The sequence below is a fragment of the Lotus japonicus genome, chromosome 6 (genome assembly GCF_012489685.1).
Source record: "Lotus japonicus ecotype B-129 chromosome 6, LjGifu_v1.2".
NCBI lineage: Eukaryota > Viridiplantae > Streptophyta > Magnoliopsida > Fabales > Fabaceae > Lotus > Lotus japonicus.
Genome location: NC_080046.1, coordinates 42,404,479 through 42,430,172, shown reverse-complemented (window position 1 = coordinate 42,430,172; position 25,694 = coordinate 42,404,479). Strand labels below are relative to the sequence as shown.

General features: G+C 38.1%; 1 protein-coding gene across 1 annotated transcript; it reads right to left on the bottom strand.

Moving 5' to 3' along the window:
• Positions 1 to 10,752: 10,752 nt before the first annotated feature.
• Positions 10,753 to 11,649, bottom strand: LOC130725341 (uncharacterized). Its single transcript, XM_057576579.1, has one exon. It carries the CDS (start codon positions 11,647 to 11,649, stop codon positions 10,753 to 10,755), a length of 897 nt encoding a protein of 298 aa, XP_057432562.1.
• Between the last annotated feature and the right edge of the window lie 14,045 nt (positions 11,650 to 25,694).

Below are 25,694 nucleotides of genomic sequence, written 5' to 3'. Positions count from 1 at the left end.
TCCCATGTTGAGAATTCAAGTGCGAAGTTGGAGTCCTACATTAGTTAAGTATGGGTGAGGAGAAGACTTTATAAGATATGTGACCCATAAACCTAATGTCTTAAGGTTTTGGGTTAAGTTGTGGTGTCGATATCTCTTGGTGTCTTGCTCCTCGGCTCATGAGCACCCCTGTCTCCCCGAACAAGTGGTATCAGAGTCGATGGTTCGTTGGACCATGATAATGGCTCCTTGTGTCAAAAGTCTTCCTAGAAATGTGGCTAGGCGGCGGGTTCCGTTGACGAACAGCGGTGCAAGGGTGGATAAGCTTCCGTGGAAGGAACCATGATAATGTGGAGGTGATTCGCACTTGAGGGGGAGATTGTTGAGAATTCAAGTGTAGAGTTGGAGTTTCACATTGGTTAAATACGGGTGATGAGAAGACTTTATAAGAGATGTGACCCATAAACCTAATGCATTAAGGTTTTGGGTTAAGATGTGGTGTCGATATCTCTTGGGGTCTTGCTCCTCGGCCCATAGGCTTCCCTGTCCCCCCAACATCCCAAGCCATGAGGAGCCCTACCCACAACGCCGCTGCTTCTACCGTGAAGGGGCCACTTCCAACATCAAAGGAAGCGAAGCCAGCCAACCAACACCCAGTCCTGTCACGAAGAAAACCCCCACGACCCATGCAATTCTCAGCTTCCCGATAACTACCATCCGTGTTAAGCTCATCAAAATATCCAACAATGGCCGCCAAACATTATTTAACAGTCCCGTTCCAATGCAAAGCTGATCTGGTTGTACAGCATGCAAAAAATCATCATGTTCCAGACTCAGCTTCTGCCAAGCAACGTGAAGAGGCCATTGATGTTGATCAAGAACCATATTGTTTCTCCACTTCCACACTCCCCATAACCCAGCCACAAACTTGACTGAATTCCTTCCTCTAACCTGAGACAAAACCCAATTCGACAAATCCATTGCAGAAAAATTACGCCAAGACCAAGCACCTAAATGTTGTGATTTATCTTATATGTGAAAATAACTAATTAAACAGAGGTTTGTGTAAATGAAGTTAAATTTGGGTTAAATCACTATAGTTTTAGGTGGATCAATCATATTTAAGATAAAGTGATAGAATATGAAATTTCTAGCTTACTTATTTTAAATATCATTGCTCTATCTAAGATTATGTTGATATAACTAAAACTATGGTTAAGGTCATTTAGATAACTCCTTTAAAAAATGTTAGTTTGCTTATTCTCCCACCACCAATCCACATATGCAGAACCGCCATAAATTGGAGTACTTATTTTGTGGATGTTTGAAACCTTCGGTTAACATTTTTCCCTTTTCATGTTTAGCAACATTAGAAAAAGGCTACTAAACATATATGTAGATCGATAGTCAAGAATTCTTCCTTATTTTTGTAGGGATGAAAGTAGGTTAGACTGTCAACAGGGTCAAGACTTTTATAAAAGTCTATTTAATTATAAAGGTTAGACTCCAAATGCTATATAAGTCTAATAGGTCGACCTATTTAAATAATATAATTATATAAGTTTATTTTACTATTTTTTTCTTAATTATATTTTTATTATAATATCTTGAAATTATATACCTATTGACATATTTATATATTTAAATTTCACACTAAAATTTCAGATCTTAAGAATTCCAATACAATCTTACTTATTTTCATGCTATCTTTTAACACATGTTAAATCATGTTAGCCTATGTATAAATAGTTTTAATTTAATACACTTTAGATCATTAACCTATAAGCTTGTTAGCCTTTTTTCACATAAGTTTGTTGGTCTACTTGATTTTCTTAACAAACTTTTAGATATGCTAACATGCCAGATTAGGTTTTCAATAATGTCAGACCAAGTCTAGTAAAAATCCTATGATAGGTAACAAACCAGGCTCAAGCCTTAAGGAGGGACTGTTAAGTTCAAATGCATATTCACATTGTTTATCATATTTTGAATGATGACAATTTAAGAGTATAAGCATAATAGTGAAAAATTTCATATGACTAGTATTTTAGGAAATATCACTTATCGTCTGTTAGTGGTGAATGTCAAATCTACAAGACCAGTCCACAGAAGAGAAGAATCTACTGACTGGTGCTTCTATCGTCTAGCTCCAGCTGACAAGTAAAGAACATTGTCTAGAGAATGAGCGTTATCTTTAATTTGGAAAATCTATGACAAGCTTGGAGAGGAAGCCAAGTGCAAAAATCACGTGATTGTTTACAAAAGCACATTGACCGAAGAAACAAGTACAATACTTTCACTATAAGTTTACATATTCTCTCTTCAGAAGAAAGGAACAAAGTTCAAGTGCCGCCAATTAGCTGACAAGATACATCTTTATGGCAAAAAGTCTTCGTCAAACAGTGGTATGAATTTAATCCACCTGGCAAAAGGAACGTTTGATCCAACGTCTAGAACTTGTTGTGCTTTACACGCTCCAACGGTTATCACCACTCACAGAACCATTTAAAGTATAAAATGAGAACTTGAAGATTTTCAACACAAGATTAACCAACCGAAAATCTAATATTCTGATCTTAAAGTCTTCTTCAAGCAAAAAGCAAAAATATCTCACTTTATCTGACAGATAAAAATATTAAGAGTCAAATCTCTTCATCTTATTCTCTCTAGATCTAGAACTAAAAGTATACCTTAGAGTCAAAATCATCTCAATACTTTGTAGTTCTTGGGCTTAGAATCTTTGTACTATCACTCTTGTGAGAAGAGAGCATTGTAGAAGCATACAATCTTGAAAAATATGGTAGGAGAAGTCCTTGATAATACCTGGTTTATGAGAAGTTCTTGATAATACTTGTAAAAGAGAAGTCCTATAGAATACTTGTAAAAGTGAAATCTTTGATACTTGGTGGATAGTGAAAATCATCTCTAGATCTAGAACTAAAAGTATACCTTAGAGTCAAAATCATCTCAATACTTTGTAGTTCTTGTGCTTAGAATCTTTGTACTGTCACTCTTGTGAGAAGAGAGCATTGTAGAAGCATACAATCTTGAAAAATATGGTAGGAGAAGTCCTTGATAATACTTGGGTTATGAGAAGTTCTTGATAATACTTGTAAAAGAGAAGTCCTTTAGAATACTTGTAAAAGTGAAATCTTTGATACTTGCTGGATAGTGAAATCTTGATGAAGCCAAGGACTAGACATAGCTCTATCGTTTAAAGGCTAAACCAGGATAAAAAAGACTGTGTCTCTATCGTTTACTTACACTATTTACTTATATGCTGCACTAAACGGTTGCGAAAAGGGTTTGAAAATAATAATCTTTTGAAAAACCAAGGTTTATAACAATACAATTCAAATCCAACCTTTCTTGTGTTATTTCATTACATCCCACGGACGTGCTTGAATTTTCATATTTTTATTTAATTCAGGATTTTATGAGTTTTTTATTGTGATTTGCTAGATTTTGGTAGTTTTTATCTACCTTTATTTAGTACCTTTTTAAAGTTTAGATTTGATTAGGATTTAGGTTGTTTATTTCTTGATTTTATCTTAATTTATCTTATTATTTATTTAATGCTAATTCTAAGAAAAGGTAGTTGATTTGGTGCTGAGGGTCCACAAAGCTACCACGGACACGCAGAGATTTGATAGCTGCTATTTCTACCTCTGCTACATGTCACGATCAGGACAGAGGTATGCCGTAAGATGATGTTACATGAAGAAGAGTTTATCATGTTGTGCTTGATGGTTTGTGTCATTTCAGTTTATCCTTTGTTCGTAATTCAATCCTGGATTCTTAAATTTCACATATTTTGTGTGTTTTGATCCAAAAGTTTACAAATTTTTACATAGATCCTTTAACGAATCATTGTTGAAGACGTAATGTTTTGATTCTGATGTAATGTTTTTTCTATTGTTCTTCTTCCGCTTTTGTATTTTTTTAAACCAGATTTTAGTATAGTTTGTAGAAATCCATGCGTGTGAAGCCATTCTAAACCAGATTTTGGTATAATTTATAGAAATTAACGAAACTTAGGATAGCCTGAATTTATATTCATTTCTCACATTTTGCCCGTTTTTATTCATCATGTTTGAGATGTGTGTATAAGCATACTATTTGCATTGTATGTGAATGATGCACAACTTACTATTTTTTTTTAATGATGCACAGGTCAGTCAAATTGATGAAAGCATATGAAGAGCTCACATTTAATCTTCATGAGTATGTTTAGCCCATTCTTAAGGTTGGTTCATGTTTTCCTCAAACTCATTAGTTTTGCATATACTCATGTTTTAGTATGCCAATTGGGTGACTTATCTTACTTTGCTGTATATATTTCCTTAAGTTCAATTTAAATTGATTGTTAGTATAAGTTTATTGGTGAAGTAACCGCAATTATTTTGGGTGAGAGAATTATTTTGTTTTTTTCTCACATATATAGATAATTTGTTGGAGTGCGCACATATGAGGCAATACACCATTTTTTGTTTATCTTGACTGAAATGTGTCTTTGATTTTTTGTTTCACAAGGGTTCCACCCCAAGATTCACAAATACACTAAATACAATTCTTTCACCACAGTCCTTTCAAATTGGTGAAGGAGGGTATTTTGTTCTTCAAGACTTCATTTTGGGTTTCTATTTCAATCTTCTTCATGAATTGATTTTGTTCTTCAACTAATTGTAAGATGTCATATGCTTCAAGGATTCCTGCTTTTCTCTTCTTAATCAAAAGCAAAAGGATTGAGGGAAAGAAAATCTTCTAGGGTGCAGAATATTCACTAATTGGAAAAAAAATAACACGTGTCATTCTCAGATTAATTCTCATAAAAAAATACATTTTAAAATTTTAGATTTGATTAGGATTTATGTTGTTTATTTCTTGATTTTATCTTAATTTATTTTTGATTTATTTTTAGAGTAAAAAAATATACATTTTTAAATTTTAGATTTGATTAGGATTTAGGTGGTTTATTTCTTGATTTTATCTTAATTTATTTATTATTTATTTTTAGAGTGTTAATTAATATATCCCAAACTTTTTTTTAAAAAGAGTGAGTTTGAAAGCTATAGCTTAAGTTAATTTGTTAATATATTCCCAAATAATAATAATAATAATAATAATAATAATAATAATAATAATAATAATAATAACATATGTGTGCGGATATGGGCCGGTTGGGTACTACAGTGCCCATACCTGCACCCATACCTACTATTTTTTGCGGGTAATTATCTATACTCAACCTCATACTCATTTAGCGGTTTTTTACCCTACCCATAGTGGGTATTTTTTGCGGGTACCCTATGATTTTGAGACCCATTGTCATCCATAGATTTAGATTTTGGCAAAGATGGATAGCTTCATGTAATGACATTGAATTGTCTAATGGTGGAGAGCCTCGAGTTGCTACACACGTGAGTATGGACACGGGTACATGTAATTTTTAAAAACGCGGGTATGGAGATGGTACTATAGTACCTACCCATTGCCATCCCTACTTAGTTGGAATAAACACAATAATGTTATACTTTATGATATATCTTACACAATCCTGATTTGTGCTACTATCACATTAATTTTTTTAAAGATTAATATGTTGATAATTCCTTATATCTATGATTTGTGTTATCGTCTTCATATTTACGAAGAATGTGAAACGAGTTCCTCTTGGTCTCAATTGGGCTTAGAAGAGAAGTCTTTATGTCCACTTTACTCATCAATTCCGACTTTTCTATTTCATTCGTTGTTTAATATATTTTTAATAATCAAAATATTAATTAATGTATCAAATACAATAGACATATTTCCCGTGCAACGCCCGGGTAAAAAACACTAGTATAAACAGAAGAGAAAAGTTATTGTTTGTAGGTTGTTTTGTATGTGCAATGATTTTTTATTTCATTCTGTTGATTTTTTTTATCCTATATTAAGTTTTTGCAGCTCAACATCTTTGAATTATTTATTAATTTTTTTGGTTTGTAATCAATTTTAGTTTAAAAAAAAAGGGCTAAATCATAATCCAAATAGATTGCATGAGTAAGCCCACTTGATGATTTAAGTGACTCACTTATTTGGGTTTGGACGTTTGTAATGCTGATTATTATTTTTTTTTTTTTGAAAGGTAAAAGTATATAAATAGATTATCACAAAAAACCCCTAAGGACAGGACCCTCAGGGGGCGAAGATCACCCACTAATAACAAGGCACTTCGACGAACAAAAAGAAGCCCGCTAAACCGAACAGGAACTAAACAGGCAAAAAAACAAGAGCATAGGCCACAAAGAACATCCTAACTCTTTCACAGACATAACCAGGATATACAAGCGTGGAGTACAATCTAGTGCTTAACCTATAGGCCCATGAGAGAAAGTGGTTAGGGTTATATATTTTGGCTAAGTCTCGTATGTAGTCACGTCAGCGAACCCTGCAACTCACCTCTCTTCGATCTTGTGACCAAAGTACATCAAATTTCAGAGGAGATTACTTCAATCTATAACAGGAATGCAATCTATATGTCATCTCAATAATTTATTACACAACATTCATGTGTTTCATGAAGAAACCTCTCATGTTGAAATGCATTGTTGTTACATTTCCGCCATGGTAGTCAAAATCATGATTTGATTTGAGATTCATTGCTCACCCATGCTTTAATCGCACCCCTAAATCACATTATACCTAAATTGGATTGAAAATGTAACCTAACTTCCCGTAACCCGCTTTTGGGGAGTGTTGAAAGGTTTTTACCACAACTAATTTCAAATCCCTTTCAAGATTCAATTGCAGTATAGCATAGGGTTTTGTCGTATCCACATGGAATTAGAATACAATGTTGTTCTTTAGCTGAACTACTTAAGCAAAGAGTTCAAGAAAGAAATGTTTGGTTGATTGTTTTGAGATACGTTGTGACACAAAAGAAAAGCAGTAATGAAACAGGTTGTGAACAAGTTGAGAAAATAGTTGGAATTGGATTTCGCCGATTAACTCTTCAGTATCCTTATGATTTCACATATAAATTACTTCCTATGTTGAATTTCATCACATCATTTCTTATCCTTTTCATAGTTCCCTCATAAAAAGGATCATTCAACTCACTTTCTAACCATCAATCCCTTGAATAATTAAGAAAACAAGGTGTGTTAAGCTTAGATGTTACTTGACTAATGAAATTAATTCCATTCCTAGAACTTAAAATCACTAGATTATCCTATCTATTTCAAATTCAAGTAACTAGTTTCCACTACTTAATCAAACCCAAAAAACAAGTTTTAGTTGATCATTCTAAAACAAGCATTAAGAGCAAGATAGATCATTGAAATCAACACATAGAAATATGAATTTATACATGAGAATCAAGATGGATACATCTAAGATAAAAGACTACATTCAATCCCAACACAAAGAAAGTTAGCTATCCATTTCCATGGATGCTTTGAAGCTTACAAAAGGAACGGAGAAAAAGAAGATGAGCCGTGTCGTCGTCGGCGTGTTCCCAGCTCGACGGAGGGTGCAAGAACTCTTCCTTTCTTCATGGGTTTCTTTCTCTCAAGTTCTGATTCTATTTTTCTCTGTTTCTCTCTCTCTCTCTCTCGCTCTCTCTCTCTCTCTCTCTCTCTCTCTCTGTGTTTTTTCAGATTTCTAAAAAGGGTCTTTAAATATGAAATTTCGTCAGATAGATTGCCCGACAGCCTCTGAGAAGTGCCCCACACTCTGCATTCTTCAAAGAGAAGTTTCCTTGACCGCCAGGAGTGCCCGGCAGCCTATGAGGAGTGTCCGGCACTCTGCATTCTTCAAGGTGAAGTTTCCTTGACCGCCAGGAGCGCCCGGCAGCCTCTGAGGAGTGTCCGGTACACAGGAATTTCAAATTTGTATTTCCTACTCAAAGCTTTGCATTTTCTTCCATCTTCAATCCTACAACACTTTTTTAGATTAGAATCAATGCTTGTGCATATTCTAACTAAATTTCACATATTAAGAAGTTTTAATCAAAAGAGAGTGAAGTTGTCAAATATAACTCATTAATCACAAAGATAAGTGTCTAAATTGCACATCAAAACTAGGTAAATATGACACTTATCAGGGAGCTGAAGTTAGAAGTGAAATACCAAGAAATGACCATGTGTATGATACCGATGAAGCCAAACTGTCATCCTTCTTGATCCTCCCTTGTGGTGCAAACCCACCGTCTCATTGTTGTAGCAGGCGGCGCCATCAAAGATGGAGTGAGAGGAAAAAGAGTGATGTGATAGAAGATCCGGTGAGAAGTGAAGGAAGAGGAGGAGATGTGGGTTCAATTTTTTCCTACCTAATGCAAGTGTAGGTAAGGGTTTCCAATTCCATAGTTAATGGACTTGAGCCCAATTAGAGTTTTACAATTAAACTAAAATAATCTCATCAAGTTTGATTTTGAATATCAGAAATTAGTTTTAACTTCCAATTTAGTATAATTTACATAAATAATAATATTATGTGAGTACAGAATAATATAAATATCATAAATCAATATATATTTATAGAATAATTTATAAAATATTGTAAATAACTACATCAACATAATATACTGAAAATATTACATTTACTATGTATGTATCTAGTAATATTGCTAATTAAATCTTATGATGATGTAATTTACGATTAACACACCTCTTCCGACTAAGGTCGTATTTCCAATTTGGACTATTATGTTTAACATTCTTCTTACAACATCCAATTTACGCTTTCTCGATTTCATATGTTGACATATTTCACTGTTCTATCGCGGATTCGTTTCTCTGTTTTATCATTTCTGGTCTCACGATGATGAAGAAATGTATGATACGTGGGATTCACTCCCATTTTAATTTCGTTTTCTTAATCCCTAAATTTCATGTTTCTTGCTTTCTAACTTGGTTTTCTTACTCGTAAATTTCTAGTAGTAGTATTTTCTATGCAGCAATCCATGCATACAAGTTTATTTTTTCGGCTGGTACTTGATTTTTGTTTTGTTATTTTAGTAGATTATTCTGAATAGTGATTTTTTTTGAAATTATCATTTATGCTAATTGATTTAAGGTTGAATGGAACAAGGTGAGTGTGAAACTATGAACCTTGATTGGGAAAACTTTTTAAAATGCCTCAAGGACCAAGCCTTTGAAATTGAATGTCATTGTCAAGCTGGCCTGTTTCTCTGAACATGCCCCTGAGCATGTATTATCTTGCGCCATACCTATTCTCACAGAGATTCTTGCTCAAAATATTACAAATGATCATGCTCCTTCACTTCAAGAGGCTGCTTCTTATTGCTTGATGTGCATTTCTTATAGTGGTAATGGCGTGCTGACAATTGCAATGGGTAGACATGATGTTACACATTCCTTGATGAGGTTGTTACCTCATTCGGAGGAAAGAATGCATGAATTCCTAATCAAATTTGACATTCTAGTTCCTTTATAGCAGATGTTCTACGCGATGCTGGAACAATAGCTTCGACAATTGAACAACAGTAAACAACAAAGGCATAAAAGAAACAAAACACAACACAAAAGTTTTCAACCCAGTTCGGTGAAACTTCACCTACGTCTGGAGGGTTTTCACCTAAAGAAATGATATCCACTATCTCAAGATATAGGAACTACAGACACTCATGAACACCACATGTCATAGTTCTCTTCCTAATCTACCCAGTGTATTTCTACTTAGTATTTCCCCCTAAGTATGAGAGCCCCTCTCACTTTCTCTCAACCACTGCCACAATGATTGGTAAGAACAACAACAATCAAAGTTTTAACACTCAAGGAACACAGAACACAACTTTTCCTTATAGAATCAATGAGCAAGGTTTGTTCACAACGAAACAAGGACTAACACAAATAACAACCCTAAAACACTTGATCTTTTCTTCTCAAAAGCTTCAGTGGTCTTCACGTTTTAGGTCTTCATATATATATATATATATATATATATATATATATATATATATATATGCTTCAGCAACCACACTAGGGTTTCCAGAGGCTGAAGCAAGTAGTCCAACAACAGCAAATCAAAACGCAATCTTTCAGGATCATGATTGCGTTACAAGTCAATCAATCATTAAACACAATAGAGAAAAATATCCAATCAGAGATTGTCTCAACAAACAAACCAGCCCATAATAAATGAACCACGATACAACTACTTAACTCGTAAGTAACCACAAAACAAATCTTCACTAGATTTTCAGGGCACACATAAGCACTTCAAGTAACTGACTAATGTCCTGTGCTTCACAAAAGCAGATGACACAACATCTACTTCGACATCAGGTTGTTTTTTACAAAATGCAAGACAACCAAAAGAACAACAATCTCCCCCTTTGTCAAATTTTGTCTAAAACAACTTGAGAATCTGAGAAGATAAACATACCTCCCCCTTAGCAGCAAAACTCCCCCTCAAATAGTGCAACCCACAACACACATACAGGTAGCACATCCTTGACAGCATCCTAATGTACATATCACAGTGAAGAACTAGCAACAAGTACAAGTTAACTAAGACTTGTAAACAGTAGCAACTTGGAGAACCAACACATAATTAAACTTGTCTTCCACAGAAACAAATAGTACACAACTTCTCTTGAAATCCTTGAGTGTTGGCTTCAGATTAGTACAGACCCAATAATAGTAGCTACTTCCCCTTTTTAACATAAATTTGGCAAAGGGTGCTCAAATACAGTCAAACAAAAAAAATAACAGCAAGAAAGAACAATGCCTAATTATCTTCTTCAGAACTGGATTCCTCCCCAATCTTTTATCCACTCTCATCAGATCCTTCATCTTCATCAGTGCTTGCATGTGCAGTAACAGCAGTAGAACTTGGCTCACCGTCTTGGCCTTCTTCCTCTTGAAGCTTAAGCAGCATCTCATCCACTTTGAGTTTCCTTGCAGTGCTCACTTTAATAGTCTCCTGAAGAGCCTTGGAAGCTGCTTGCAATTCATCAATAATAGCCTTCCTTCCAGACTTAGTCACTGGAGCAGAAGCACATGTCCTTCTAGATGAAACAGCAATGTCTGGGACATGAGGTCCAGAAAACAAACGATGATCCAAGGTGATAGAAGCACCCTTGGGCATAGCCTCTTCATAATTCCTGACTATCTTTGGATGCTGTTGCAGAATGATCTCTTTGATAAGAGATGGAAAAGAGATAGGCAGTTTCACAGCACATGTTTCTTCATGCTTCAAGGTCTGTTCAAAAACAAAAGTGCCAAAGTCAATAGGAACCATAGTACCAATCTTGTAAATTAACCTAGAAAGAGTAGCAGAGATAGGAGAAGTATGTTGGGTAGGGACCCAATTCACAGCACCAATCCTGTTCAGGATTGCATATTTCACACTGAGATTCCCAATGGACAACAACTTGTTCTTTGGCCATTTCTGAACCTTCCCAGCAGTAAGTTCCTTGGTAATCACATCCAAGGATTGTTCTTCAGCAACAACTGCATCAGCACTTATTCCAAGTGCTTTATTGATCACATCAGGAGAAAACTTCACACGTTTTGCCCTGACATACACCTTTATGTACTCATCACTCTCAGGAAGTCCCACTTCCACAGACAGATTTACCACAAACTCCTTCACAAGTCTCTCAAAGCATCTACCTTCTTGTACAACAGTCTTCATAAGGCCAACCTTCTCAATGAGTTCCATTACTTCGTTACTCTCTAGCACATCAGATCCAACTTCCCTTTCTATGGCAAGTCTCCTTTGATAAACATACTTCAATTTTAGAACATTCTCTTCAGATGGAAGAATACATTGTCAAGAGGGGCAGCGGGGACATTCTTGGGAATACGCCTTCCTGCATACTTCTTCTTCTCAGCAGGCACGATGTCTGGGACATCTGCTTCAACATCTGACTCAGATTCAGAAACAATAACATGAGCCTTCTTCTTTTTATCTCCATTATTTTTCATATTCTTTTCCTTGTCTTTCCCTTTCACATCCACTTTCTTGGACTTAGGAGTAGTAGGAGTGGGCTTGGTCTTCTACTTAGGAACAGAAGGGACTTCAGTTGCAGTGATCCTTCCTTTGTCTTTTTAACCTTGCAACAACACTTTCTGGAAAAGTCTCAGCCAAAGGAACTTCATCTTCATCAGAATCATCGTCATCAAAGATGTTCTGAACAGGGGTGGGAACCTGGCTTGGTTCATCATAATGGGTTTCTTTAGAGGAGACAGACCCTTTATCACCCTTCTTTGATGATGAAGGAAACGTAGCAGATTCATTGGGAACAGTCTCTTCAGTGATCACATCCTCCCCAGGGTTTTCAGGAATGGGGGTTTCTTGAGGAACAGTGGTTTCCTGAGGGGCAGATGCCTCGACATTGGACACAACATCACGATCGGAATCTGTGGGAGCGTCTTCCTCATTGATGCTTGCAGGAGCATCATGAAAGGGTTCTTCTTCATCAGAGGCGACATCATCAGGGTACACTTGCGAGGAACCATCTCCATGTGGCTTTGAATTGTACAGCTTTCTTGTTAGTTTTCTCGTTTTCTTCTTTGATTGAGACAGAGTCTTCTCAAGATTGGAGGAAGTGGACTTTGAAGAGCCACTTTTCATACCATGAATCTGACACCATACTTGTTTGTGACATGCTTTGCATCTGCAGAATCAATCTTTCCTGAAGATTGAGACATCGTGAAACAGACAGGAACCAAACAAGAAAAATTGAGAGCAACCGAGAGAGAAATAAGGATTTCAGAGAACAAAAACACAAACGGTTGAGTTATGAGGAGAAATTGCCCATTGGGGGTAGTTATAGGGCAATTTCTTGATGATGCTATGATCTCTCTGCTGACATCACAACGACAATTAATTTTGATTACTGAAAAACTAGCCGTTAGCAACTGCTCGTGCGTTAATTGCTACAACCCTTCACTTAAGAAAATCCCAAGACTTCCTCTCAAATTGTCAAATGTGCTTACATCAAGGGGTTTTATGAAAATATCAGTCAATTGCTTGTATGTTGTAACATGTACCAATGTGATGACTTTGTATTCCACCAAGTCCCTAATAAAATGAAGTCTAATGTCAATGTGCTTTGTTCTGGATTGGATTCTTGGAAATGTTAATAGCACTGAGATTGTCGCAGTACAATGTCATGACATCCTGTTCAACATCATACTCCTTGAGCATTTGTTTCATTCATATTAACTGAGTGCAAATACTTACTGCTGCAATGTATTCTGTCTCTACAATTGACAAGGATACAAAATTTTGCTTTTTACTAAACCAAGAGATTAGGTTATTCTCTAGGAAGAAGCAACCTCCAGATGTGCTTTTCTTATCATCTGCACTACCTGCCCAATCTGCATCACAATACCCTACTAAGGAAGAATTTGTATCATGGGTGTAGAGAATACCATAGTCACCGGTGCCATTAATATATTTGATAATCCTCTTCACCTACAGAAGATGACTTGTCTTAGGTGCAGCTTGGCACCTTGCACACACACCAACAACAAACATTATATCTGGCCTGCTTGCAGTAAGATACAGTAAGCTACCAATCATACTCCTGTACAAACTCTGATCAACATACTCTCCTTTTTCATCCTTGGTTAATTTGATATGAGTTGCAGCTGGAGTCCTTTTGTGACCTGAGTTTTCAAGACCAAACTTCTTGACTATACCTCTAACATACTTTCTTTGAGTGATGAATATAGAGTCCTCCATTTGTTTGACTAGAAACCCTAAGAAATAGTTCAGTTCACCAACTAAACTCATTTCGAACTCAGACTTCATTTGTTGAACGAAATGCTCCACCATCGTGCTTGACATTCGCCCAAACACAATATTATCCACATAAATCTGTGCAATCATGAGCTTCCCTTTATCATTTTTCACAACAGAGTCTTATCTATTTCACCTTTGTAATAGTCATTGCTGACAAGAAATTCAGTGAGCCATACCAAGCCCTTGGTTCTTGTTTTAAACCATATAGTGCCTTTCTCAGCTTGAACACATGATCAGGATATTAAATATCTATGAATCCTTTTGGCTGCTCAACATAAACTTCCTCATTCAAGTACCCATTTAGAAAAGCACTATTTACATTCATCTGATATAATCTGAATTTTAGCTGACAAGCAACTCCCAACAAGAGTCTAATAGATTTCAGTCTAGCTACTGGAGCAAAGGTCTCATCAAAGTCGACTCCTTCTATCTGAGTATAACCTTGAGCAACTAATCTTGCTTTGTTCATCAGACTTGTTCTTGAAGATCCACTTAGTGCCAGTTATGTTTGCATCCTCAGGTCTAGACACCAGATCCCAGACTTCATTTCTCTTGAACTGCTCCAGTTCTTCTTGCATTGCATTTATCCAGTATTCATCAATCAGTGCTTCCTTAACATTCTTGGGTTCCATCTTGGACATGAAACATGCATGTGCAATAAGATTTCTGGACCTAGCTGTCACACCTTCATGAAGATCACCAATAATGTTTTCTTGAGGATGTATCTTCTGAATTCTGATTGAAGGAGCTTTGTTTGTAGTAGCCAGCTTATCTTCATGTTCATTTGCACTTGTCTTAGACATGTTGTCAAGGATATCTGCTAGGACATCTGCATCTGCAGTGCTATCATCATCTTTCACTAATATGGTTTCCTTCATTTCACCTGGCACATCATCTACAATCACATTTACTGATTCGATCATAGTTTTTGTATGAGTATTATACACCCTGTAGGCTCTGCTGTTTTATAAATATCCCATGAATAGTCCTACATCACTCTTACGATCAAGCTTTCTTCTTTGTTCACGATCTTCCAGAATATAACATTTACTCCCAAAAACATGAAAGTATTTCACTGTAGGCTTCCTTCCTTTCCATAGTTCATACTGAGTAGAGGATGTTTCTGCTCTAATAGTAACTCTGTTATATATATAGCAGGCAATATTCATTGCTTCACCCCAAAACTGATAAGGAATCTTTTTAGCATGTAGCATAACTTTGGATGATTCCTGCAGAGTTCTATTTTTCAACAACCCCATTTTGTTGAGGTGTGATAGGTGCTGAGAACTCATGACTAATTTCTTCTAATCCACAGAGCTCAGAGAACTTAGAATTATCAAACTCCTTACCATGATCACTCATAATTCTTACAATGACACTCTCTTCTCATTTTGAAGTTTCAAACAGAGGTTCTTGAAGATTTCAAATGTCTCTGACTTTTCTCTAATGAAATCCACCTAAGTATACGTGAAAAAATCATCGACACAAACAAACACATACCCTTTTCCACCCAGACTTTCATGAGTTCAAGGGATTTTGTTGTAGTTTGATGTTGGAGCTTCGTGTGGGACATCTTTGTTTGTTTTCCAATCTGACATTCTCCACACATTCTTCCTTTACCTAACTTCATAGGCATACCTCTTATGCCTTCTTCAGTGATGATCTTCTGCATACTCTTGAGATTAAGATGACCCAGTTTTTGATGTCACAGATTTATCTCATCTTCTTTTGCAATTAAGCACCTTGAAAAGTGAGACTTCTCCTGTGAGATCCACATATAACAATTATCCTTGGATCTGACTCCTCTCATTAGCACTTCTTGATCATCTGTAGTAACAACACATTCTGTTTAACTAACTAAACTTCACATCAAGCCCTTGATCACAAAGCTCACTTATGCTGATTAGATTGGTTATTAACCCTTTAACAAGTAACACATCAGTCAGATCATGGGATCCAGAACCTATGAGTCTTCCAATTCCTTTGATCTTCCCTTTGACTCCATCTCCAAACGTGACATAGTTACTGGAGTGGCCCTTGATATTTTCCAGATAGCTCTTGTCTCCTATAATGTGTCTTGAACAACCACTGTCAAAATACCAGTCTTCCCTTGATGAAGCTCTGAAGGATGTGTGAGAAATCGGGCTTGAGAATTCACCTTTGGGTTTCCATTTTTTTTTCACTTGGGTGCTCTCTAAGCTTCTTGGCTGATTTGATATCTGGGGATAACCATATAGCTTGAAACGGTAAGGCCTTATATGACCATTTCTTCCACAATAGTGACATCTCCAAGGGGCATTTTTGACACTTTTGTACTGAGAAGTCACATGTCGAGGCACATGCTGAGACATCTGTCCAGACAACAAGCTGTTGATTAGTTTCTTGAATTCAGATTGCCTTGCAGCAGCTACAAATTCCTTTGAAACCTTCTGGCATTCCTTGTTTGCAGTCATGTAGTCAAAACCAATACCCTTCAAGCTTCTCCCTTGTTTACTTGTTTCCTTAAGGATCTCATCTAGCATATCTAAACCATTATTCAGCATCCTACGAGATTTGTGTGGTTTCAAGCTTATTCTTCAAAGAAGCTACTTCCTCCTGCAATTCTGCATTAACACCCATTTATTTTACCTTTTCTAGAGTATCAATGTATTCAAGCTTTGATTTCCAGTCATCAAGTTCTTCTTTCAGCTTACTACTGATCTCATACAACTTCTCCTTTTGAGTGGTTAGCTGTTCTATTTCACTTTCTTGCTCTCTCACACGTTTAGAAGCTTCCTTCCACTTGTTATGCAATAACTTATAAGTTTCATCCAGCTCTTCATCAGTTATATCATCATCACTAGTGTCAGGTTCATCAATCATTCTAGAGTATGGAATAACTTTGTTAGCAGAGACCTCATCTCCCTCATATGTGTCTTCATCTGGCCAAGTTACCACCATGTCTTTCTTCTGCTTTTTAAGGTAGGTAGCACATTCAGTTCTAATGTGGCCATATCCTTCATATTCATGACATTGCACTCCTTTATTCTGACCAGATTTATCATCCTCTTTGGCCTTCCTCTGAAAGTTAGAGGATCTGGAGTTGTCGAACTTCATGTCCTGGACATTAGACTTTGTTCTTCTGCCAATCTTTCTCAATGCTCTATTAAACTTTCTTCCAAGAAGAGCCAGAGCTTCAGAGAGGTTTTCACCTTCACACTCAATATCATCATCCTCATTAGTGTTTGACACAAATGCTATGCTCTTATTTTTCCTCTCAGACTTGTCACCAAAAGTTAACTCATATGTCTGCAAAGATCCAATGAGTTCATCAATCTTCATGCTACCAATGTCTTGAGCTTCCTCAATTGCAGTGACTTTCATAGAAAAATTTTTGGGCAGAGATCTCAAGATTTTCCTCACAAGTTTCTCATCTGACATAGGTTCTCCCAAAGCAAATGATGAGTTAGCCAAGTCACGCACACGCATATGGAATTTTGAGATTGTTTCCTCTTCAGTCATCCTCATGGTCTCAAACTAAGTAGTAAGCATTTGAAGTCTGGACATTCTCACTCTGGTTGTTCCTTCATGTGCAGTCTTCAGGATATCCCAGGCTACCTTTGCAACAGTAAAAGTATTGATAAGTCTAAACATGTTCTTCTCAACAACATTGAAGATAGAATTCAAAGCTTTAGAGTTTCCCAGAGCAGCTTCATCTTCTTCTTCTGTCCATTCTTCCTCAGGTTTCTCAGTTGTCGCAATTGAACTTCCTTTAGTTTGTTCCTTGGTGGGATGTTTCCAACCTTTGACAATTGCTTTCCAAGTCTTGCTCTCAATTGACTTGAGAAAGGCTGTCATGTGAACTTTCCAATAGTCATAATTAGTACCATCCAGAATGGGTGGCCTGTTGACTGATTCTCCCTCCTTGTTTTCCATGAGAATTGAATCTATTTTCCCTGGAGCTCACCCAAACAGAACATGCTGCCTGCTTTGATGCCAATTGAAATTCTAGTTCAATTATAGCAGATGTTCCACGCGATGCTGGAGCAATAGCTTCGACAATTGAACAACAGTAAACAACAAAAGCATAAAAGAAACAAAACACAACACAAAAGTTTTTAACCCAGTTCGGTGAAACTTCACCTACGTCTGGAGGGTTTTCACCCAAATAAATGATATCCACTATCTCAAGATATAGGAACTACAGATACTCATGAACACCACATGTCATAGTTCTCTTCCTAATCGACCCGGTGTATTTCTTCTTAGTATTTCCCCCTAAGTATGAGAGCCCCTATCACTTTCTCTCAAACACTGCCACAGTGATTGGTAAGAACCACAACAATTAGAGTTTTGACACTCAAGGAATACAGAACACAACCATGCCTTATAGATCAATTAGCAAGGTTTGTTCACAACGAAATAAGGACTAACACAAATAACAACACTAAAACGCTTGATCTTTTCTTCTCAAAAGCTTCAGTGGTCTTCACGTTTTAGGTCTTCATATATATATGCTTCAGCAGCCACACTAGAGTTTCTAGAGGCTGAAGCAAGTAGTCCAACAGCAGCAAATCAAAACGCAATCTTTTAGGATCATGATTGCGTTAAAAGTCAATCAATCATTAAACACAATAGAGACAAATCTTCAATCAGAGATTGTCTCAACAAATAAACAAGCCCACAATAAATGAACCACGATATAGCTACTTAACCCGTAAGTAACCACAAAACAAAACTTCACCAGATTTTCAGGCACACATAAGCACTGCAAGTAACGGGCTTGTGCAACACAAAAGCAGATGGCACAACATCTGCTTATATACCAGGTTGTTTTTGACAAAATTAAAGACAACCAAAAGAACAAGAAAATTGTTGGTTCTTGTCAATTTCAATGATGCAAGTAGGAAAATAGTTTTTTACAGTGACGGGTTCTGAGTCATCATGAACTTATTGAACTCTCCTAACGGTGATAATACCATGTCGTATCTGTTAGAGATTTTGAGTGTTTTAGCATTGAAGAGTGTTGTTAGGAAGGAAATCATTATATTAAGAGCTCTTCATCTTACTGTGGAGGTTTCTTGTACTAGCAACATGATCTCTAGGGACAGAGCATGTCAAATAATTGGGTTTCTAGGTGGAATTCCAAACGAGATGGGCGTGAGCTTATTGAATTGGGAGTGGTACTGATACTTGTGGAGTTGTTGCGTGACGGAGATCAAACCCCTAAACTAATAGATGGGCGTGATCTTATTGAATTGGGAGTGGTACTAATGTGCTTTCTGAATTGGCTGTTAGAGAAGATAGTGTTGTTGAAATAGTTGGGAACTTGGTGAGAATTATTAAAGAAGGTGATGATCAATCAAAAGCACATGCAACTGATGTGATGTGGGTTTTGTTCGGCAAAGAGAACTCATCATATTGAAGGTATGAAAAACGGTAGAAAGGGGGGGTTTGAATAACGTTTTCAGTATAAAACTTCCACCTTAAAGATTTTGACAAATCTTTCGAGAACTCAAGTGCTAAAGATAAGAGATAGAAAAGCACACAAGGATTTTATCCTGGTTCACTTTATAAATCACTCAAGCTACTCCAGTCCACCCGTTAAGGTGATTTCTTCCTTCTTAGAATGAAGGCAATCCACTAATCAGGTAAGAGTTACAACTGCACTTGAAACCTACAAGTGACTAACAATTACACTGACTTAGCTCACACTAAGATTCACTCTCTTAGTCTTCTCTAGGATCCGATCAGCCTTGATCTCCTAAAGGAACTAAACAAACTGTTTATCAAAGAATTGTTTACAAGAGATTTGCTTCTAAAAAGCTAATAGTAAACTCAATGAATTTCAGATGAAAGAAAAACTTAGAAGAATTTAAGATTGTCTTGCGCGTATGTGAATGTTTCTTTTTTTTTTTTTTTTCTTTCAGTCTTCAGTCTCTTTATATACTCCAAGGATTAGGGTTGAGCGTTGCATGGGAAATGCTACCGTTGGAGGGCAGTTCTGGAAAATCCAGCTTCTGCTGTGTCTGAGACTGTTAGGTAGGTCGTCAGGATAGTACATATGCTTTTGTACTTGGATAGCGACGCGACCTTTAAACCTAGGAGACTTCTGATCAGGGGAATGCTTCATATTGGAACTTGTGAAGCCGGTTGATCAGAGTCAGAGGGAAAGCCCAGATCCTCTGACCATTGTTTCTTCTGATTCTGAACTCAGAGGGAAGAACATGGTCTTCAGAGTATCTTGCTTCTGGACATCAGAACTTCACTAATCAGCTTCTGGATCTTCAGAGTCTTCTACACCATCAGAACATCTAAGCCTTCAGTGTTTCTTGGTTATCAGACTTTCTGGATCTTCAGAGCTTCTCGTGACTGAGTCCACATCAGAGTTTGTATAACTTCAGAACTTCTGAAGCTTTTCCACTGTTCATACTGAACATGGTGAATGCGAAAGCGTTGCTTGGGTAGCTCTTTATACACAGTGCTTCTGATTTGTGTGAGATTGAGTTGAGGTCAGAGCCTGCAAATAGCACACTCAGAAAAACACGTTAGAGTACCACAATTGTTCATATCAAAAGGTTAACTTGTAATCATCAAAACATAGAGTTGTACTACTAGATCAAAACTTGATCTTACAATCTCCCCCTTTTTGATGATGACAAAACTAAGATTTTTGATGAACAATTCTTAAACATTAAACTGAATTCACTCAGAGTTTAGAGATATAGAATAAGACTTATCCTGATGTGAATAGTTTATCTTGCTCATTCTGAATTCAAGTCACTGCTTGATTCTGAGCTTAGCTCCCCCTGAATCTAATACTTGATGAAAACGTTAGTAAAGTCTAGATTCTGAGCTAAATGATATAAGAGTTCAGAGAGAGAAACTTATGACATAGATGAAAATCGAGTAATCAGAGCGCATAAGTAATCAGAGTCACGGACAGGGTATCAGAGTCTTGGTTAACGGAGTCAACTTATAATCACTTCAGAAGAAGTGAAATGTATTCCTTGTATTTGCCCAGTGACACATCTATGGTCATGAAGGTGGAACTCTTAAATTCTCCAAAAGAAAAAATAAATCACACTAACACATCTTACACATCAAAAACTGGGTTTACTCCCCCTTTTTGTCATAAGCAAAAAGCTTGGGGTGTGAAAAACTTAGCTTGAAGTACAAGGTACTCCCCCTTAGAGAAGGTCTAAGTTTAAAGGAAAAGAAAGTGATGCAAGAATCAGAGTTAGGCGAAATAAATAGAAGAGTTAATGCAAGAGAAGAACGTTTACCACCGGTCAAGAGAGTAAAGAGAAGGGTCAGTTACCAAGAACTTAACCTCGAGAAACCGTAGGAGCATTAACTTTCAGAGAGAAAGTGAAGCCTATATAAAGTGTTGGAGAGAAAGGTAAGCTTCACACCTCGAACAAGTTTCAGTAAGAAAATGGCATCATACATCGTAGCACTAGAAGAGCTGAGGAAGAAGGCCTTTGAGGAGGACTTGTTCCTTAACATCAGGCATCCAGAGGGTACAACGACCATCGCAGAGCTGACACGGACACTGCTGGAAGAGGACCTGCGTCCAGAGGTGAAGAGAGACCTGAGGGAATTTCTTGCCTTCGTGGAGGAGGTGCAAGAACTCAGCCGGCTTGAACTCAAGCTGCTGGAAGAAAAAGAGAGTTTGGAAGAGAAGCTCAAGACCGCAGAAGAGATTCTGGAGAGGAATGAGCTAAAGGACAGGCTCAACAACATCCAGCATGCACTGGAGCGTCTGGAGAAGGATAGGTCAGAGCAGCGCCAGGAGTGCAGAAGAATGAGGAGGGATCCTCCATTCTAGACTTAGGGAAGGAATGGATGATGTAAACATAAAGAATGTATGATGTAAACAGAAAAATATTATGAATAAAGGATTTTTGCAAACATATGTGACACAAATATATATAGATATGCATAGATAATCACAAACGAACAAAGTAGAATAAGTAAATAAAAAGAAACAGAGTTTAACAAAAATAAAACAATGTTAAAGAAAAAGAAAAACGAAGAGATCCTAAAAACTAAGGTTTATCAGTTCGTCGCAGAAGTTCCATCATCATGTGCTTCATCTCAATCAGCATGGATTCATGAATGTCAAGACGCTGTTCCATGATGTCGAGTCTGGATGAGCTTGACTGAGCAGAACCGGAAGGAACATTCTGAGCAGCTTGAGGATCTGGAATGGAAGCAGAAGCAGCAGGAGTAAACACTACTGGTGCAAGTGCTTGGCATCTAAGAGCCTCAGCCTCAAGTCGTTCTGCCTCTAATCGGGCTTGTTCAGCTTGAGCTGCTGCTTGACGTGCAGCTTCTTCTGCTTGAGCTTTCTTTCTCTTGGCTTCTTCAATAGCTTCAAGAAGCTTATGTCTCTGTTCTTGTTCATGAAGAGCCACCCTTCGAGCAAACCTTTGCTTTGCAGCCTCAATGCTCTGACTTCCCTCTGCATGCAGGAGCTGCATCATAATTGGAACTTGAGCCACTAGCCAAGTGCCCAGAGTGTTCCACTCATCAGCCACACGTTCAGCATTCTCACTGAGGTCAGTCTGACCGTGCACATTGCGTAGCATCAAAGAAGCTTGATGATAGAAAGTATTGATGCACTCAGAGAGAGATGTGGGTCGGAGGTGAGTGTAAGGGATTATGGAGAGGTTGGTTTCAGGAGAGGCTGGGTGATTGCTGCTGTGAGCTTCAGAGGCACCTTGTGGAGAGCCAATGTTAAACGTTTGAGCATTGGGTTCAGAGGTTCCAAGGTGAGGTTCTGAAGTTTCAACCAGATGATAGGGTGATCTAACCGAGGATTGGTTAGACACTGATTGTTCGGGTTCAGGTTCTGGTTGAATAGGCTCTTGTTGGTCTGGGGCAGGGTGAGCTTGTTGAGCCAAAGGGTCTGCCTCTTGTAAAGGATTGGCCAAGATAGGTTCATCTGGGTCAACTAGACGTTCAGGTCTAGGGCCAGGATATCTCCTAGGGCTTGGACAGGTGAGGTAATACTCTTCTAATGTAGACACCTTTTCTCTTCTGACCTCCATGAATTTTCTAATGGATTCAGAGTTATTGGAGGGAGAAGAATCAGCAACATTGGTTGGGAAGGATACAGGTGTAAAGGCTGTGGAAGAGTCTGTATCCGTGGGTTTGAGAGCAAGACGTTCTGATGCTCTTGGGACAGAGTGATCAGAGGTTCTGGGCTCAGGTTCTGTGTGGGTAGGCTCTGGTTGTGCATGAATGATGGGTTCAGAAGATAATGGGTTGTACTGAATGGTAATGGGAGAGGTAGGTTCTTCTGACCTAGAGGGTTGGTTCTGAAGCAAATTCCAGAGAGGTGCTTCAGTAGGGGAAGGTTGAAAGAATGAAGATCTTGGAGACTGTGGTGGAGAGGTGGTTTGAGCAGCTGGTTGGGATTCAGGAATAGGAGTGAGGGGATTTGAGGAGTGTTTGAGCATGACAGATATAGGGAGTGCATCAAATAAATTCAAATCATCATCAGAAGCAAGTGCAGACTTACTTGAATGTGCTGATGATCTAGTCACTCTGGCAGGAGGTTCAGTCCTTCTGACCACTTCAGCAGCTGGTTCCACCCGAGTAGGCTTCACCACGATTCTGACCTGCTTCTTCTTCTTCTTAGGAGGACCATCCTCATTATCACTATCATCACCATCATCAGGCTTTCTCTTCTTCTTTTTGACCAGAGGGACATCTGATTCCTCAGAAGATTCTTCTAGGATCATCTTCCTCTGAGCTTTCTTCTTGGGAGGAGAAGGAAACTCTGGAGCTGGCGGCAGTCTGCTGAAGAATTCATCAAGATCAATTTCGAATCCTTGAGCCCTTAGGTCTTCAACATAGCACCTAATGGCGTCAGGATTGTCTGCCTGAGTCCACAGAGGGTAGTCATTTAGAGGCATCCTTCTACTTCTGATTTCAGAAGATGTGTCTTCACGAGCAGGGGCGATTTTCTTCTGGACCAAGCCCATCTTCTTCAGAGAATTTGCAGTGAAGACATCACTAACAATGGTGGTCAGATCCTCTACACATCCAGCATGGACCAGATCTTGCACCAGGTTGCTTTCAATGAAAAAGTCTGAGAGCAGTCTCCCAAAGGGGATGTACTTGATTGCTGACTTGATGGAGGCAGTGGTGCGAGACTTCCGGATACATTCCTTCAAGTAGGAGAACAGGAAGTAGGGAAGGCAGATCTTCTTCTGGTCTTGGATGAAGAACAACATCACCTTCTGGTTGAAGTTGATGTAGTCTGGAGAACTGCCCTTTGGTCTCTGGTTTATGCAGTGGAGCAGGATCTTGTGCCAGATTCTGAGCTTAGGATGAAGGTCCATCACCTTGTAATTCGTCTTGCCCGGTTTGTAATTGGTGTACAGGGCCTCGTTGATTGTATTCTTGGTGCTGGGTTTCAGCTTCGATTCCGTGAGTTGGAAACGATACCCAAAAGCAGTGTCTGCACCCAGCAAATTCACGAAAGACTTCTCCGTGATGATGATCTTTCTTCCAAGAACGTGAGATACCACCTGAGTATCATCACAGTCGGCGTGCTTCCAGAATTCCTTTACCAGTCTATCATACACCGGTCCTCGAAGTCTGTTGAAGTAATTTCCCCAACCTTGAACTTGGACTTCAGGACGAAGATCATACCCATTTGTAGCCAGGTTGTCGAGGTCGAATCTCCATTCTGCCAGGACTTGGAGTTCCTCAGGAGCAAATACGCAGTGAACGGCACAGCCCCGTTCTGCAATTGGAACAATCTGCTCTTGAGCTTGACCTTGATCTTGTGTCGGATTCTCAGGGCCCCTTTGACCCGTTGCTAGACCGACTACCATGTGAGGGAACTGAGGTGCATCTGCAGTAGATCTTCTGGTTTGACTCACCATTTTTGAAGCGGTTGAAGGTTTGAGGTAGAAGATGAAGGTTGAAAGATGAAGAGAGATCGAGAGAGAAATCGAGGATAAGCGGTTTTTGAAAAGCAGAGAGAGCGAGAGTGAAAACCGGAAGTGAAAGAGATCGTGTGTGTATAGTGGGTTTTGACAAATAACCGTTGTTGATTCAAAAAGCAATTTAAGATCAACGGTTGAAAATTAAAGATAGGTAGTAACAGTAAATACACAAATCACACTCAGGAGAGAAGCACATCTACACGCAATCATAACAGACTGTCACACGGGCACAAGGAACTATGCATCAGAAATACTGACACACGTGTTGTTGTCTCAGCTTCAGAGTCAGTACCAGTGGGTACACACACTCTGATTGAGTTACCTTCTGGACTAGACATCTTCTGATCAAGAAGTATCATAGTCAGAGGTTCTGATCCATCTTCACTCTGGACAAAAGTCCATGTTTAGATTTTTCAGAATAAAATTAAATCTATCCTCTGCTAAGGGCTTTGTAAAGATATCTGCCCATTGATGGTCAGTATCAAAAAACTTCAGAAGAAGTACGCCCTTCTGTACATAATCTCTAATAAAGTGATACTTTACCTCAATGTGCTTTGCCCTTGAATGCAGGATAGGATTCTTACTCAATGAGATTGCAGCAGTGTTATCACAATAGATTGGGATATTGCTCTCAAGGATCTGATAATCCTCCAGCTGATGTTTCATCCAGAGCATCTGAGTGCTGCATATTGCTGCTGAGATATATTCTGCCTCTGCAATTGATAGTGCAATGGTTGATTGCCTCTTGCTTGCCCATGAGACTAGATTGCTTCCCAGAAATTGACAATTTCCGGAAGTACTTTTCCTCTCTGTTCTCTCTCCAGCATAATCAGCATCACAGTAACCTGAAAGCTTATACTCTGATGTTTTCTTATACATCAAGCCAAGGTTAGTGGTGCCTTTCAGATACCTTAGGATCCTCTTAACAGCAGTTAAGTGGGTTTCCCTTGGATCTGATTGGAAACGAGCACATAAATGAACACTAAATAGTATGTCTGGCCTAGATGC